The 15,073-nt window shown below is 38.1% G+C and overlaps 1 protein-coding gene across 2 annotated transcripts in view; it reads right to left on the bottom strand.

Annotated features, from left to right (window-relative positions):
* Positions 1 to 15,073, bottom strand: part of ITPR2 (inositol 1,4,5-trisphosphate receptor type 2) — a 506,436-nt gene that overhangs the window by 269,092 nt on the left and 222,271 nt on the right. For both annotated transcript variants that reach the window (XR_004665727.3, XM_003828909.5), the window contains exons 27-30: positions 3,962 to 4,051; positions 3,715 to 3,840; positions 1,335 to 1,457; positions 493 to 693 (exon numbers count right to left, since the gene is read on the bottom strand). Coding sequence is in view for 1 of the 2 variants with exons in the window: in XM_003828909.5 (XP_003828957.3) it covers positions 493 to 693; positions 1,335 to 1,457; positions 3,715 to 3,840; positions 3,962 to 4,051 (540 nt within the window). In the remaining variant the exon portion in view is untranslated. The remainder of the gene's footprint in view (positions 1 to 492; positions 694 to 1,334; positions 1,458 to 3,714; positions 3,841 to 3,961; positions 4,052 to 15,073) is intronic.

Here is a 15,073-nt window from a genome sequence, read left to right as displayed (position 1 = left end):
GTAGTAAGTTTCCACATGTTGTAAAAAAAAATCACTGTTAAGTAGTTTGTATTACTTAGTTTGATTCTCTTCAAAGCTTTCAGCAAATAGCAGCAGAGAACACCCATTCTATATTTCAGAAACAGAGCAATAAAGGCACTGGAAAAGCACAGTTTAATCTGTCTTTCTTATATCATTGGAAACTTAAAAATATAAAATTTTGTCACTTTCATTCCAAACAATCGATAACATTTCATAGGATTTTACCCATTTTTTAAAATATACAAATTCATTATAGGTCAAAAAGAAAAACAAACTTAGAAAAATCATAAAACCAACTTAAGATATGTTGCTTCACTAGATTAAAGCAAAATATATTTGCACTTGAGTAGTCATGATTAAATTAAATAACTTTCCAACCTATGTTGTTGGGGGCTTTTTCACTGTAATAGAAAATGCATATTTGAACATACTGTTTATGTGAAGCTGATAAAAGGCAAACTGAGAACATACCTCTGTCATTACCATATCCTGGCATTTCTTCACATATTTACCATCTGCTTTTACAATTGTTTGCAAAAACCTCAGGTACTCCACGTGGCGGCCATGTGTCTCAATGCAGTGCACAAAGTGCTGTACAACTCTCTCGCTAATTTCGTTGCACAGATGGTAATTGTTCATGAAGATGTGCCGCATGGTTTCTGCTTCAAGGAGCTAAACACAGAGGAACGTGCCCTTGTAATTCTGACAAGATCAATTTTCTATTCTACAGTACTTAGACTAATTGCCCTGCTTGTGATCAGTTTTATATTTTATACGAAGCCACAGTGAATTTTCTGTGCATGTCTTTCAAAAAATGCAATGAGATCATTAACCATTAAAAGAAAACTGAGCTCACAGAGGAATTTAGTTGGAGAAAGGAGCTTATTATCATAAAGTGCAACATATTGGCAACAGTATTCTTGAGATTAATTATGAATTCAAAATTAGGTCTTCCATAAAATCTGCTCAAACACATTTTACAGACAAGGGCAAACTCCACCTCTGAGTTTTCCATATTTACCTTACTCATGGTATTGTGAGTTAGTTCTTTGTTCTACCATTTCTTTTCCCTAACATTTAACTATATACATATAAAAGACATTGTCATTTGCATGTAAAACTTGTGCAATTTTTCAAGTTTCTTTAAAAGTTTCCTTAATGAAAAAAAAAAGATATTCACTTCTGGAGAGAGAATTTCCACAAGGAAAAAAAAATGAAGCAAGGAAGTGTAACAAAATTCTCTTCATGAATGTTACTGAGACAAATTTGATACACACTTTACTAGAAATATTAGAAGCCACTAAAATACTTACACCTGGAGTTAAAAACAAACTCAGATGTTTATGAAGAAGAACTTGATTCTGTGGATTTCCTCGACAGAAATTCTGCAGAAATGTATGGGCTAGATTCATTACTTCATTCATCTTTTCATCATTCTGTAAGTTAAAGAATAGCACATGATAGAAACAAACATAGGAGACTGCAAATGTTATGCAAAAATCTCTCCTTCACCCATATACCATTTTTCTCTCTGCCAATCTTTGATCTCCTTTCTCTGTGTCCTTTATGTTTCACACCTCTCCCAGTTTCCCCTCCTGTCCCTCTTCTCTGTTTTCTAGATCTTTCTCACCTTCTCTTTGTTATTCCTCCTGATTCTATTCTGCTCTACTTTTCCAATGCCCCCTTCATTTCACAGCCCTTCTCTTTCTCCCCAATCTTTCCAATTGTCCACCACGTTTCCTCATCTCTGTACATAGCCACCTTTTCCTCCTCTGCTTCATCCCCACACCTCCTCTGTCCTCCTTTCCTCTCTGTCCCTATCTTTCTCTGTTTCTCCTCCCTTCTCTGCTGTACTCCCCAGTCCCCATAATTCTTCCCTTCCTTTAAATGTCTCATTTTGCAGTATGCCTATATCTCCATCATTCTGCTTCTATTCTTCTTTGTCTCTCTTTCCCTACTCTATTTCACTCTCTTTCTCATACATCTTCCTTTCCTACTCTTTCTCCCACGTCTATTCCATCTCCTCTCTTCTTCTCCTCTTGTCCTATTATTTCTTCTGCTCCCATCCCCTTTTCTCCTGCTCTGCTCTCACTCTATTTCCTCTCTATTCAAACTTCCTCTCTTCCTCCACTCTGTCAATCTTCTCTGTATATATATTTATTACTCACTCATCTCAGTTCTTCCTCTCTCCAATCTCTCTGTCCCTTCCTTTTGCTATTTACCTTGTCTCTTATTTCCACCTATTTCTTTTTCTTTTCCTCTTTGCTTTCTCTTCTATTTTCTCCTCCTTTTTGTCCCCCTCTTTCTTAACACTCTTAATAGTGAATATCCTTATTCATTGCCATTTTCCAAAGTCCTATACTAAGCTAATATCATTTGATTCTAAGAATCTTAACAAGAAACTTAAGTCTCAAAATTCACAGAGAAGCAAATTTGTCTTCTTAAAACTGGTCTTGTGACAATATCAGTGAAACTACCTAAAATTTCCCCATGTAGTTGATTGTACCATTTGTCATGTGGGCATTGTTAGGAATTCAGATGGACTCATGTTTTCAGTGGTATTTTATATTAATATTAAATAAATTTCTACATGCACCCACACATATGCATATTCCCTAGCTTTGCCTATTTAGAGGGCCTATGGGGGCAACACCCCAAAGCAATAAGCACACTCAGTTCTCAGAACTTTGCTCCTAAATACCATTTCCTACCAAATGGAAATGGAGCCTCTTGAAGAAATGGCTGATTCTAGAGTCGAAGCAAGAAGAATACAAGATGAACCTGGAACATTTTATTGTGCCAGAAAGCAAGGAAGTAATCAAAGAATGGTGGGGGGGGGATGTTAGAAGACAGATAGTCTAGCTCAAGGGAACTCCACTGGTCAAATCTGAGACAATCTGGAAATCAAAATAAATAATGATAGAACCCTTTATAACCTATTGAATAAAATGAACATATACAAACCCATACTGATAAAAATAAACACAATAAATGAATAAGTTGAAAGTTTGATGAAGAATGGGATATTTACTTAGTTTCACAGAACTGCTCCACAAAATACCTATTAATTACAAGGGAATTACAAAGGGAAAAATCAGAGAAACCTGGCAGACACAACCTCAATCAATTGATCAAAGTGAACATCATCAGTCATGGGACAAATCAAAATCGTGCACCAACAAATAGGAAGCAATGAGACGAACACAGCATCACTCCGGTTATGTCCCTGCCAAAGATGCCTAACTGTATTAATCACGAGGAAACATCAGATGATCCACATTAAAGGACATCCTTCAAAATAACTGGCTATTTTCAAGAGTGTCAGTGTCATGGGAGTTCCCGCATGAAGAGATTTAAATAAACATGACAACCGAATAGCGCATGATTCTGAAGTGGATCTTTTCTTCAAGTAGAAAACAATTGGGACAAAGGGAGAAATCTGAGTAGCGTGTAGGGACGAGGTGGCAGTAAAGTGCCTTGCTCTTTCCTGATATGGAAGACTCTAGTGTGGTGACATGGTAGTGTACCCTTGTTTGTAGAAAACATACACAAAAGGGCTCAGGGGTGATGGGGCACCTGGTGGGTGATTTATTCTAAAATAATTAAGAAAGAAAAAATTTCTTGGAACTTTGCAAAACATTTGAAATTGTATCAAAATAAAAAGCTAAAGAACAAAAAATAACCAGGACTAACCTTTTCATAGGGTATCTGCAGAAGATCCAACACCACCGAATGCGCCCCCATATTTTTCAGTAATCGTTGATGTTGATTCCGACACTTTTTATTCTGTACACAGAGTTTACTTAGCCTGATCAAAATCTTTAAAAGGAAGAGCGAAAGCATCAAATATAACAAATAACAATATTAAGTATAATATATAAGCAAAACTTATTTGGCATGTAAATATAAACCTATATAAGAATATTTTGTATCTGCTGACCTCCTTTACAATCCGGTAGTTATTGCTCTTGTTGCTGTCAATCTGAGGTTTCTTTGTTCCATCCTGCACTGGACTTAAAATGTTCGATTCCTAAAAGGAACACAAATATGTACTTTTATGCCATTTGTAGCTTTGTGTTAAATTTATTTCTTTTGTATTAAATAATAAATATATTTTGTAATTATTTTGTAATAAATCTATTATTCAACTTAAATGTTTCTTTTGTACTTTTTTATTGCATAAAAAGTTCCTTGGCTTGACTGAGCCATGCAAATTACCACTACCCAGTGAGAACCCAATGACAAGTTAACTGGAATGACCTATAATTATATGAGTTAAATTGTAAAGTTTTCATACACATTATTAGTGCATATCCATATGAGACATATATATCTCAGACATGCTGTGGCTTTATATTGCCTATATGAGAAGAAATAGTGAAAATACAGGGCATAAAAGATCATTTAATCACTAGGAATGAACTGCAAGAAAAAAAGAGTGATGGAGCAGATCATCACAGCTGAGCACATCTCAGAGAAGGGAGCAAAGAACAACTTAACACAACAATTCTCTGACAGGTTACCATGGCATCCTTAAGAGTCACGACTCTGGGCCAACATACAGAACCATGAAAATGAAGAGAGAAAAATAAAAAGCAAATTAAAATAAAATGTTTAAATTACCAAATTAATAAAGCTTATTAAGAAAACCTGAAACACCAAAGATACTTAATTATAATAACTATTATCTGTAGTATCGCAAATATGGGGAGTGGACATATTTGAAACATCAACTACTGGTGTCACCTTATGAAAATCAAACACCAGTGACAAACAATTCCACTCTGAACATTTATGAAGATGTCATGCACACCTGGCACTAGACTATGGTGAACGGATCTAAAAGGGATACAAAGAAGATATGGTCCTTCTCACAAGAAAATTACAGTTTACCTAAGAAAACAGGGAGAAATATATCAATAAAGATTTGAACTGGGCAGAATTCACTATTCAGAAAGAGAGAGAAAGAGAACAGCTGCAGCTTTAGACAAGTTTACGAAGGAGGTCAAGTTTAAGGCAAGGTCTAGAAGGATGAAAACTGTCTACTTAGGCATAAAGGATGTTTAAATGAGCAGGGAAAAGCCTTGCCAGGTGAAGAAGAAGTCACCTTAGCCAAAGGTACTGCAGCAAGAACAAGCACACTAGTTATATGGAAAACGGCAAGAACTGACAGGGTCCATCGCAAAGATTGGGCAATCAGAGTGGGGTCTGATGGCCTCCCTCATTTACAATCTATTCAAAATTGCACTTGGGAGGCATGTCAAGTTCAATGTGGGTCCAGAACACCCTAAACTCCTGACTATAATGATGGTGTTAGGCGCTTGCAGTTAAAGGGGACCCTAGTTTAAGCTCAGGAAAAAGTTATAAAGATACATGAGGCCAATTGATATGATTTATTCGTCCCAAGTTGTTTCTCCTACTGTGCTCCAGGACAAATCACAAAATTAATAAACATCAAGAAAGAAAAAAATACTTTCCTTGCTAATCAAACAGTGCTGATGAAAGGCTTCAAGCAGCAGAGCAACTTAATCCACGTTGAGCCAAAACACTCCTCACTCAGCTTTATATTTTTCTTTTGCTTCTTTTCTGGCAAATATTGTCCTGAGGCTCCCAGTCTCAACTTCACTTTAACAAGTGACCTCTTCCTCCCATTTTACTGTATAGACAGAAATGCCTCTACATGGACACTTTCTCTTTTCCATCCAAAAATTTCCAGTGATATCCACAAACCTGTCTATCTTCCCCACTGTGTCTCTAAGAACAAAATTTTTGATGCATGAATTCAAAAATTCCATCTCCTCTTCCTCTTCTCCCTGCTTCATCCCTGTTTCTTGTACAACAGCAGTTTCTACCCTTTAATGACTTTTTCTCATCTCTTAGCTTCTACCTTGCTGACCACTTGTCACTCATACTCACTAGAATTGGAAATGCAAAAAGTAAAAGATCAAAACACTGAAAGCCTTCAAAACATTACTAAGTTAGACTCCAGAGCTATATCGCCTAGCTATCATAATGAATATTTGGACAGAAATGAAAGCAGTCCAACCACCACTCCAGGTAAATAAAAGAGAGAAAAGAATGCAGGATATTACCTGCAAGACATTAATCATGAAGTGAATCTTAAAAATTATAGGAGAGGCCGGACGCAGTGGCTCACACCTGTAATCCCAGCACTTTGGGAGGCCAAGGCAGGTGGATCACAAGTTCAGGAGTTCGAGACCAATCTGGCCAATCTGGCCCATCTCTACTAAAAATACAAAAATTAGCTGGGTGTGGTGGTGGATGCCTGTAATCCCAGCTACTCAGGAGGCTGAGGCAGGAGAATCGCTTGAACCTGAGAGGTGGAGGTGGCAGTGAGCCAAGATTGCACCACTGCACTGCAGCCTGGGCGACAGAGCATGACTCAGTCTCAATATATATATATATATATATATATATATATATATATATATATATTTATGAGAAAGTGTTTGTTAAACTATATATGAAAGTAAAGCCAATGTAGAAAAGAAAACACAACCCAGTGGCTAAGATGAATGAAAACTATTTAGATGGAAAGAGGCTAGAGGTCAGAGTATAAAACAAACAGATTTTCCATTTGATAGCAAAAATAATTAATTGATGAGAAGTAGAAACTGCAAAAGCTAAAAATATAATTAGATTTCCTTTTTCCGATCACAAAGGTGAAGGCTGGATTTTTAAAAGGCCATTTCATTTTTTTTTGTAAGAGAAGAAATACTAAAACATATACACACAAACACACACACTTGTACCACAAACCAGGATTAAGACATTACCAGCTCTAAAGATTGACAAAGCTTCTTAGTTAGAAAAGAGATATTTTTTGATATATGTCAACTTTAAAGAAAGCTGTTAAAAAGGCAGGTGAAGCTTTGGTCGATATCTTTAAGCCTGTTTTTCAAGCAATAATCTGAAGAAAAAGCAACTGTCTTGTTTTAAGAAAAGTAATCTTAGGTAAAATGTACTACATTACAAAAAGTTATACTCTTTAGTTCAGCCCAGGTGAAGATATAGACAATGCTAAACTCTGTATGTGTGGGAATTGGTGAAAAATAATGATTTTAATTTAAAATTGCTAGCAGTCAACAAAAGGCAGTGACATTGGAAAATTCAACAAACAACCCCTTTTAATTTCAGAAAATAATTCAATTTAATTAAATCGAACAAAAACCCATGGAACATCTGGATGATTCCAAAGCAGTCATCAGGGTAATTTGAGAAATATGTAAACTATATAACTACAATTAGGTTTTGTTTTCTAATTCTGATGCCAAAATGGTCTAAATAAAGGTGCTCCAAAAGTTTTCCTTCTGAAAGAGCTGAAATTGGCTGTATTCTTCATGTCTTATACAATGCTTTACATTCTATAAACTTTAGCCCTACATCACTGGCCTAATCTACAAAACCCTGAATTTATTCTAATGACAAAATATTAGAAAAGTGCAAAATGTAGAAGTATGACTTATGCAGCATCCCAGAGCTGAATGGGCCTAGAAAAAAAAAAAAAGTGTGACACTTAGAACAGTAAAAGGCTCGTAGCACATCTCCAAATGATCCTTTTGACAACAGTGATGAAAAATAAATACGATGCTCCAAACGTCCTTGCATTTTATTGTAACTGCTTCCTATCATCTGGAGAACCTAAATTTATTCCCCCTAATAGAATATGGAAAACAGCTTAGTTCCGTGATTTTAGCGGTAGCTGTATTTTTAATTGCATAGTATATACCAAAACATAAAACAGTAGGTTCAAAAACAAGAGACCAAGAATAGTCTAGAAATTGGGTGGCATCAGGGTTCTAGGCAGAGAAACAAAGAGTGAATATTGGTTCTAAAGATAGTTCCTCCCTTTTTTTTTTTTTTTTTTTTTTGCATCAGGCAAGGAAACTTTTACATCAATAGCAAAAATTATATAAGAAAGTAATATTATAGGAACTATAGGGTAAACTAAATTTTAGCACTGGCTAGGTATGATAACTCATGCCTATAACCCCTATACTTTGGGAGGCCAAGGTGGGAGGACTGCTTGAGGCCAAGAGTTTGAGGTTAGCGTGGGCCACATAGAAAGACTCTGTCTCTATAAAAAAAAAAAAAAAAAATATTAGTTGGGCATGGTGGGCTCACCTATAGCCCTGGCTACTCAGGAAGCTGAGGCAGGAGGATCATTTGAGCCAAGAGTTTGAGGCTGTAGTGAGCTATGATTGTGCTAATCACTCCAGCCTGGGCAACAGAGTAAGACCCATCTCAATAAATAAATAAATACTGGCACTGATTAATGGGAATCCAGCTCCTTAATTTAACCAAGGGCAATCATGATTTTAAAAATAGAATTTTCCAAATCCTACAATGTAGAGCTGCCTACATCTGCAGCTGCATGATTAAAATAACTTGGTGCATGCCTTCTATTTATCCCTATCCCACTGAAGTTTAAGGAGGTCCATCCTCAGCAAAGTTGCCAAGTCAGCAAGACTGCAAGGCCTTCTGCTCACCATTTGTACTGGTAGCCTTCTCTGGTGCAACCATTCTTTAAACCAGTCAGTGACACCATAAACCAGCCACCCTCCCCGCAACTTCAGGTGCCAAATGCTTTCCTTCTTCTATCCTCACCTCCCTTCAAAACATGCAAAAAAAAATTTTAATAACCGGTCTTTTATATTTGATTCGCCAATCAGATTATAGATTATAATGTAGTTGAAGCTGTTCAGAATAAATATTGCCTCTTTCAGATAACTGAATAACCCTCTGTGGGATAAGGAGGTATTTTTTTCTCTCTCCCATCTAATGATAACATCATGTACTAGTCATTTAGGAAGATATCACCCTAGATCAATTTCTATGACCTTGCCTGGAAAGCTACTTTGCACGATCTTGGTATCATGGTTGTCGGTTTCTGCTTCCCTGGGAAGCACCTAAGGCTGCTTGAAGGCTTGATTCAAAATCCACAATGGGCAGAAGAGGCTGTGACCAGCATTACTTGCAGATAAGTTCCTTCCAGATGTTTCCTCAAGTCAGGGGCAAAGCTCTACCCTTCTAGAGAATACATACATATCCATAACCGTACCCCAAACCTTTTTTCCTTTTGCTCCGTCCCAAGACAAAATAATAGCGGCCGGGAGCGGTGGCTCACGCCCGTAATCCCAGCACTTTGGGAGGCCGAGGCAGGCGGATCACGAGGTCAGGAGATCGAGACCATCCTGGCTAACACAGTGAAACCCCGTCTCTACTAAAAAAATACAAAAAAAATTAGCCGGGCGTCTCTACTAAAAAAATACAAAAAAAATTAGCCGGGAGTGGTGGCGGGCACCTGTAGTCCCGGCTACTCGGGAAGCTGAGGCAGGAGAATGGCGTGAATCCGGGAGGCGGAGCTTGCAGTGAGCCGAGATCGTGCCACTGCACTCCAGCCTGGGCGACAGAGCGAGACTCTGTCTCAAAAAAATAAATAAATAAATAAAATAATGGCATTTTTTGACTCATTTGATGTCGTTTTAGTTAATATTTGATAATGTTTAACCTGATGTGCTAGTACAAAACCCAAATCTCCTTTACAATCTGCATCTCTGATAATAAATAAGTTAACAAAAAAAGTTCGTACCACTGGGGTGCAGCATCTTTGCTTAGACAGGTATTAGGAAAAACTGGAAATGTTTAATGTAACTAGTAATTGCTTTCATAAGAACACATCAGGAACCTAGTGAGGAGCGCCTCTCCCCGGGCCCCCCACCGTCTGGGAAGTGAGGAGCACCTCTGCCCGGCAGCCCCACTGTCTGTGAAGTGGGGTGCGCCTCTGCCTGGCCGCCTCACAGTCTGTGAAGTGAGGAGCCCCTCTGCTTGGCCGCCCCACTCGCTGGGAAGAGAGGAGCGCCTCTGCCTGGCTGCCCCACAGTCTATGAATTGAGGAGCCCCTCTGCTTGGCCGCCCCACTGTCTGGGAAGAGAGGAGGGCCTCTGCCTGGCCCACCCCACCGTCTGTGAAGTGAGGGGCCCCTCTGCCCGGCTGCTGTGCAACCCCTCCAAGTGTGTGAAGTGGCAGCCTTGTGTGTGATCTTTCTGTGCTCCCCAAGTTTGCATTTTTGACACTAAAGTTTACTTTTAAATTTAAAAAAAAAAAAAAAAGAACACATCAGGAACCTATTATCATACAGCAATATGTCCCAGAAATTTTCTGATGTAACTCCAGGGATGGCTAAAAACTCAACAGTATTATGTAAAATGTAGAAAGCATGGGGAACCTTTTGGTCAACAGAATGGCATTTGGTCAACAGAAAAGCACTGTACAGGAAGTGAAAACAGCAACATAATAGAACCCTTAGAGACTGACTTTGATACTGATACATTGTATGAAGGAAGCTTCCCTAGTCACAATAGGGTTATAGCTCACCCAGACGGACATGGTTGTAAGAAGGGGGGTGTATGTATAAGATGTGTGAGAGGGATGAATCAGCACTGCCTTTTACACTCACTTGTTCCCCAAGAAATCATTACAGAAATGTTGTTGCCTGATCTAAAAACAAATGTATTCTCTGATTTGAATGAATCAGTCACTATTATTTCCTCGTTAGCCACTTGCTGAATAAAAGAAACCATATGGGTACATAGAATCTTCACTAACAACTTGTATTGAATTAAGAACAAGTGGAGGACAGTCGCAGGGGCTCACACCTGTAATCCCAGCACTTTGGGAGGCTAAAGTAGGTGGGTTGCTTGAGCTCAAGAGTTGAAGACCAGCCTGGGCCATATGGTGAAACCCCATGCCTACAAAAAATACAAAAATCAGCCAGGCGTGGTGGTGCACACATATGGTCCCAGCTACTCAGGAAGCTAAGGGAGGATCGCTGGAGCCTAGGAAGTGGAGTCTGCAGTGAGCTGTGATTGCACCACTGCACTCCAGCCTGAATGACAGAGCAAGACCCTGTCTACAACAAAAAGAACAAATGGAAAAGTTAAAAAAAAAAGATAGTAACTTATTTATAGCATGAAGGGAAATACTAAGTTTATACTCAAACAGTATCAATTTAAATGTGGTTAGAAAATGAGAAGGGAACAAATTCTCATAAAAAAAGATATAATAACCAAGTAATTCAAATAACACATTCTGGAAGTATAATTGTTACATTTAAGAATTTATATTATAACCAAATAGGATAAGAATGTGTAAAACAAGCATTTTATTATAAACCAAAAGTTATTTTTCACATGTATGTCATGTGAAGGGGCTTATTTATTGAAACTCATCTGTCACAATCACCTTCAGTGGAATGAGCTCAGACATAAGTATGGGAATATGTATAATGATATAAACAAATAAATATACAATGAGGTATGAGGCAAAAATAGAAACTGGAGACAAGAAAACAGATTCCATAAAAGGAAAATTCAGAAAAGCACTGTCCAAAACTAATGAATAAAAGCTCTGCATGAAATTACCACCATGTCCCTGATTGGTCAGGTCAAGCTGCAAGACTCTGTCTAGAACACATGGACTGCTTCTGTCCCAGGCCATCAGGGTTAGACATTCTACCAGATTCTGTCAAAAGTCAGCTAATCGATCACAAGTTTGACTGAAGTAATAAGTTTATGTAGAACTATTTTCCCACTTCACAGAATCTCATACCAACACTTGGAAAAGGAGAACCTTCTTAATATACATCCTTCTACAGGGATTTGCAACTTTGCTTGCTTCATCAAAGGAAAAAAGATCAGAAGCGGCAGGCAAAGAATGGAATACAGTTTTTGCTTTCAAAAAGTAATGAGATGTGGAGGTAATAGAAAAACTATCAGATAGGGAAGGTGTACCTAGGGAGAACTAGAGAAAAATCAGCAAAGAAAAGGAAAGAGAAGGAAGGGAGGGAAGGAAGGAATTAATTCATAATTAATAAAGTAATATAATTAATAAATAATAAAGATAAATCTGCAAACTATAATTCAAACTCCTATGAGGAACATTAATACTAAAAATGTCAACCAAAAAACTCAATAATAATATTATATCATGTCCAGTGAAATATAATCAATCAAGAGCTTTTCTGACAGGCTTTGTAAATAGGTATGTTTAAAATAATCATAGAGATAGTGAGGAATAGCATCCCTCATGCCCAGTGGGTACCTCTGTGGTTGCCATGTGCCATGCAATAGTGTTCAGGATTATGTCACAGCATCGCTCAGCATGGATAATGAAGGATAGCCTTTTCAGGGAAAGGACAGGCTACAAGCCAAGCAACAGCAAGAGAAGAGAAGGCACAGGTCCCCCCTCCTCCCATCTCCCCACACAGGAGTGCTGGGTGCCCCGCTGGATAGTATGGGTCTAGATTTCCAAGCAACCACTCCCCGCAACACCACAGTAACTACCTATGGGGCAAGCTGGAGCGTAACCGTCTCAATAAAGGGACACACAAACTGTTCCGGCACCAGGCAGTGCCTGTTGTTTACAGGAATCTTTCGAACACTAGCCCATGGCCCATAGAAATTGGACTGTCTCTGCTGAGGGGAAGAAGCCACTGGTCCTACGAGAAGCCAAAATCAGTACACAGCCCCTTGGAAGAAAGGGACTCCTCATCTGCAAAAACAGTCCCAGCTACCTCGTTGTCCAGACAACCCAGAGTGAGCCCCTAGGGACATTTTTTAGTTAATTCTGTTCCTTACATCACACATCCATTAAAAGAACAAAAATAATTATGAAGTAAAAACAGGCAGATACGAATCTAGAATAGATGGATATGAAAAAGAACCAATTAAATAACCTGAAAATGAACTATATAGTCCTTGAAGTAAAAACTAGATAGACAGTTTAAGCATGAGAATTTACATCAGTGAGAGTCTAAGTCAAATTTTTAAAAAGGGTCACCGCACTCCAGCTGGGTGACAGAGTGAGACTCATCTCTAAAGAAAAGTAAAGAAAAAGAAGCTGGCAACCATATACAGGTGAGTAGACAGATATAGAGATAAATACAGGTATACACACAAATAGAGAAACAAAATCACTGTAAGAAAAATTAACAATCAAAATAAACAACATGAGGAACTTTCCTCTGAAGCACTGCAATGCCCACATGACCTGCATCTCAACCCTAAATAAAGTGGTGGATGAACATAAGGGTAATCCTGACTTAACCTACTCGGATACGGTTTCCTGAGTTAATCTCTCCTTCCTATATTTAGAAGTCAATGCATATTTGAAAGTGATGAATTAGTAATTGCTCCTAATGCTACTGATATTGTCAACTTGTTATATTTTAGCCTTTAAGCTTTCAGAAATGATGGTACAGTCTTTTAATGCTGGGGACGATAAGTTTAATAAAGGGAAACACTATAATATACAATAGATAATAAAGCTGCTAGGCTCGAGGGACGCAATGGGCTTAATAGACAACCAAATCCATCCCCTTCTCCTTATTTATAAGAGATCAAGTATGGTAATGGTATAATTTTGGATTATAAACTGAGATTTGTTAGTGTTAGTAGACAGACCATCAATTCACATTTACTGTCAACAGAGTATACCAAATTTACCACTGAGGGAAAAAACTTTTTTTCCCCTCACACTTTTATGTTATTGGAGATATTTTTTATTCTCAAAATGAAGAATCACATTAAAGTTATCTGGTCTTCTGATATCTAAGCCGGCACAAAGTTAGACCATTATGAGCTGTTTTAGAACAATGCTGATGGTGCTGTGTTTACAGCCTTTGTAAGATTTACTAAACAACAAAGGAGTATTGTTCGTATTGGCCTGCTAGTGTGTGTGCTGCCTGCTACTGGCTGTTTCCATTGATACTGTGATATATTTCATCCTGTTTACAATACATTGCCACTATCTTTGGCTGCTGGGTTATTGCATAATACAGATTATTTGGCTGTATATAAATTAGTAACTTCACAGTTTCTCATTTTTGTTCCCCTTATATTAATCCATTATATAGGTACCATTCTCCCAGCTTCCCAATCCACCTATTTGCATACATTTCTACTGCTACCTCACTACTCCATGCTTTCAGAAGCTCACACCTGAATTCGTACAACAGCCTCTTAATGGGTGTCCCAACCCAGCCTCTTGCTCTTCTGAAGCATTCCGGATTCTGTCAGACTAAATTTTCCAAAATAGTATGCTCACCTCTCTACCCAAGAATCTTCACAGGCTCCCAGTTTCCAGTCATTGCAAATACAAATCACTTATTCTTGAACTTTACTTCTCTTATTATTCTTGAATACATGCTAACTCCTCCCAGTCCTTCAGAATAGGCCTATGCGCAGAATCTGGAGTGAGGCCTTCTTTCAGTCATCAGGCCCACGCTGGCCTCTCCTTTTTCTGTACTACATAGTTCAGTATTTAATCAACTACTTTGTCACCCTATTTTTTGGGTGTTCATGAAGTGTGTTCGTTCGTTGAGGGCAAGTGGAATATGAGATTTGAGTCCAGATATCAAACTTTAAGAATGGAAAGGAGAAATTCAAGTGTGCACAGAGGCAAGTAAGCATGAAGCAACGGGACTGAAATGTACACTTTACACAGCATTTGAAAGAAAGATTTTACTCTGGAGAAACATGACAGTTCATTAAGTGTGACCATTCATGTTGCCCCAAACCCAGCATAGGTTTGAACAGATATTATTGAGACAAATACACAGGCTCAAAACAAAGAAGAGTTGTCTCTTGTTAAGAATGGTCAAACAGAAAATGATAAAGTGCAGAGAAATCCCTCCTGTATAACATCTAAAAGTGATTGATAAAATATTTAAAATGTCTCTTTATAGTAGCAAGGCCAGAAACCCTGAAAATACATAAAAATTTCAGAGCAATAATCAAGCACTAGACTCATTGTTGGCTCTGATGGCATCAGTCCATACCTAATAAGCTGGATTCTGAGTTTTGCTATATCATACACAGACACACACACACACACGGCAAAAAGGAAACAAAATCCAGATCCCATGCAAGATGGAAGGTCTGATCAGAGACCCTGGCATAGAGTCAGGAATACCTAAGGGTGATACCCACAATGATAAACCAGGGAAAGACATGGCCCACAGAAGAGCAAA

Source organism: Pan paniscus, chromosome 10 (genome assembly GCF_029289425.2).
Source record: "Pan paniscus chromosome 10, NHGRI_mPanPan1-v2.0_pri, whole genome shotgun sequence".
Lineage (NCBI taxonomy): Eukaryota > Metazoa > Chordata > Mammalia > Primates > Hominidae > Pan > Pan paniscus.
Note: the sequence above shows the minus strand (reverse complement) of the source record. Positions and strands in the feature narration are given on the sequence as shown.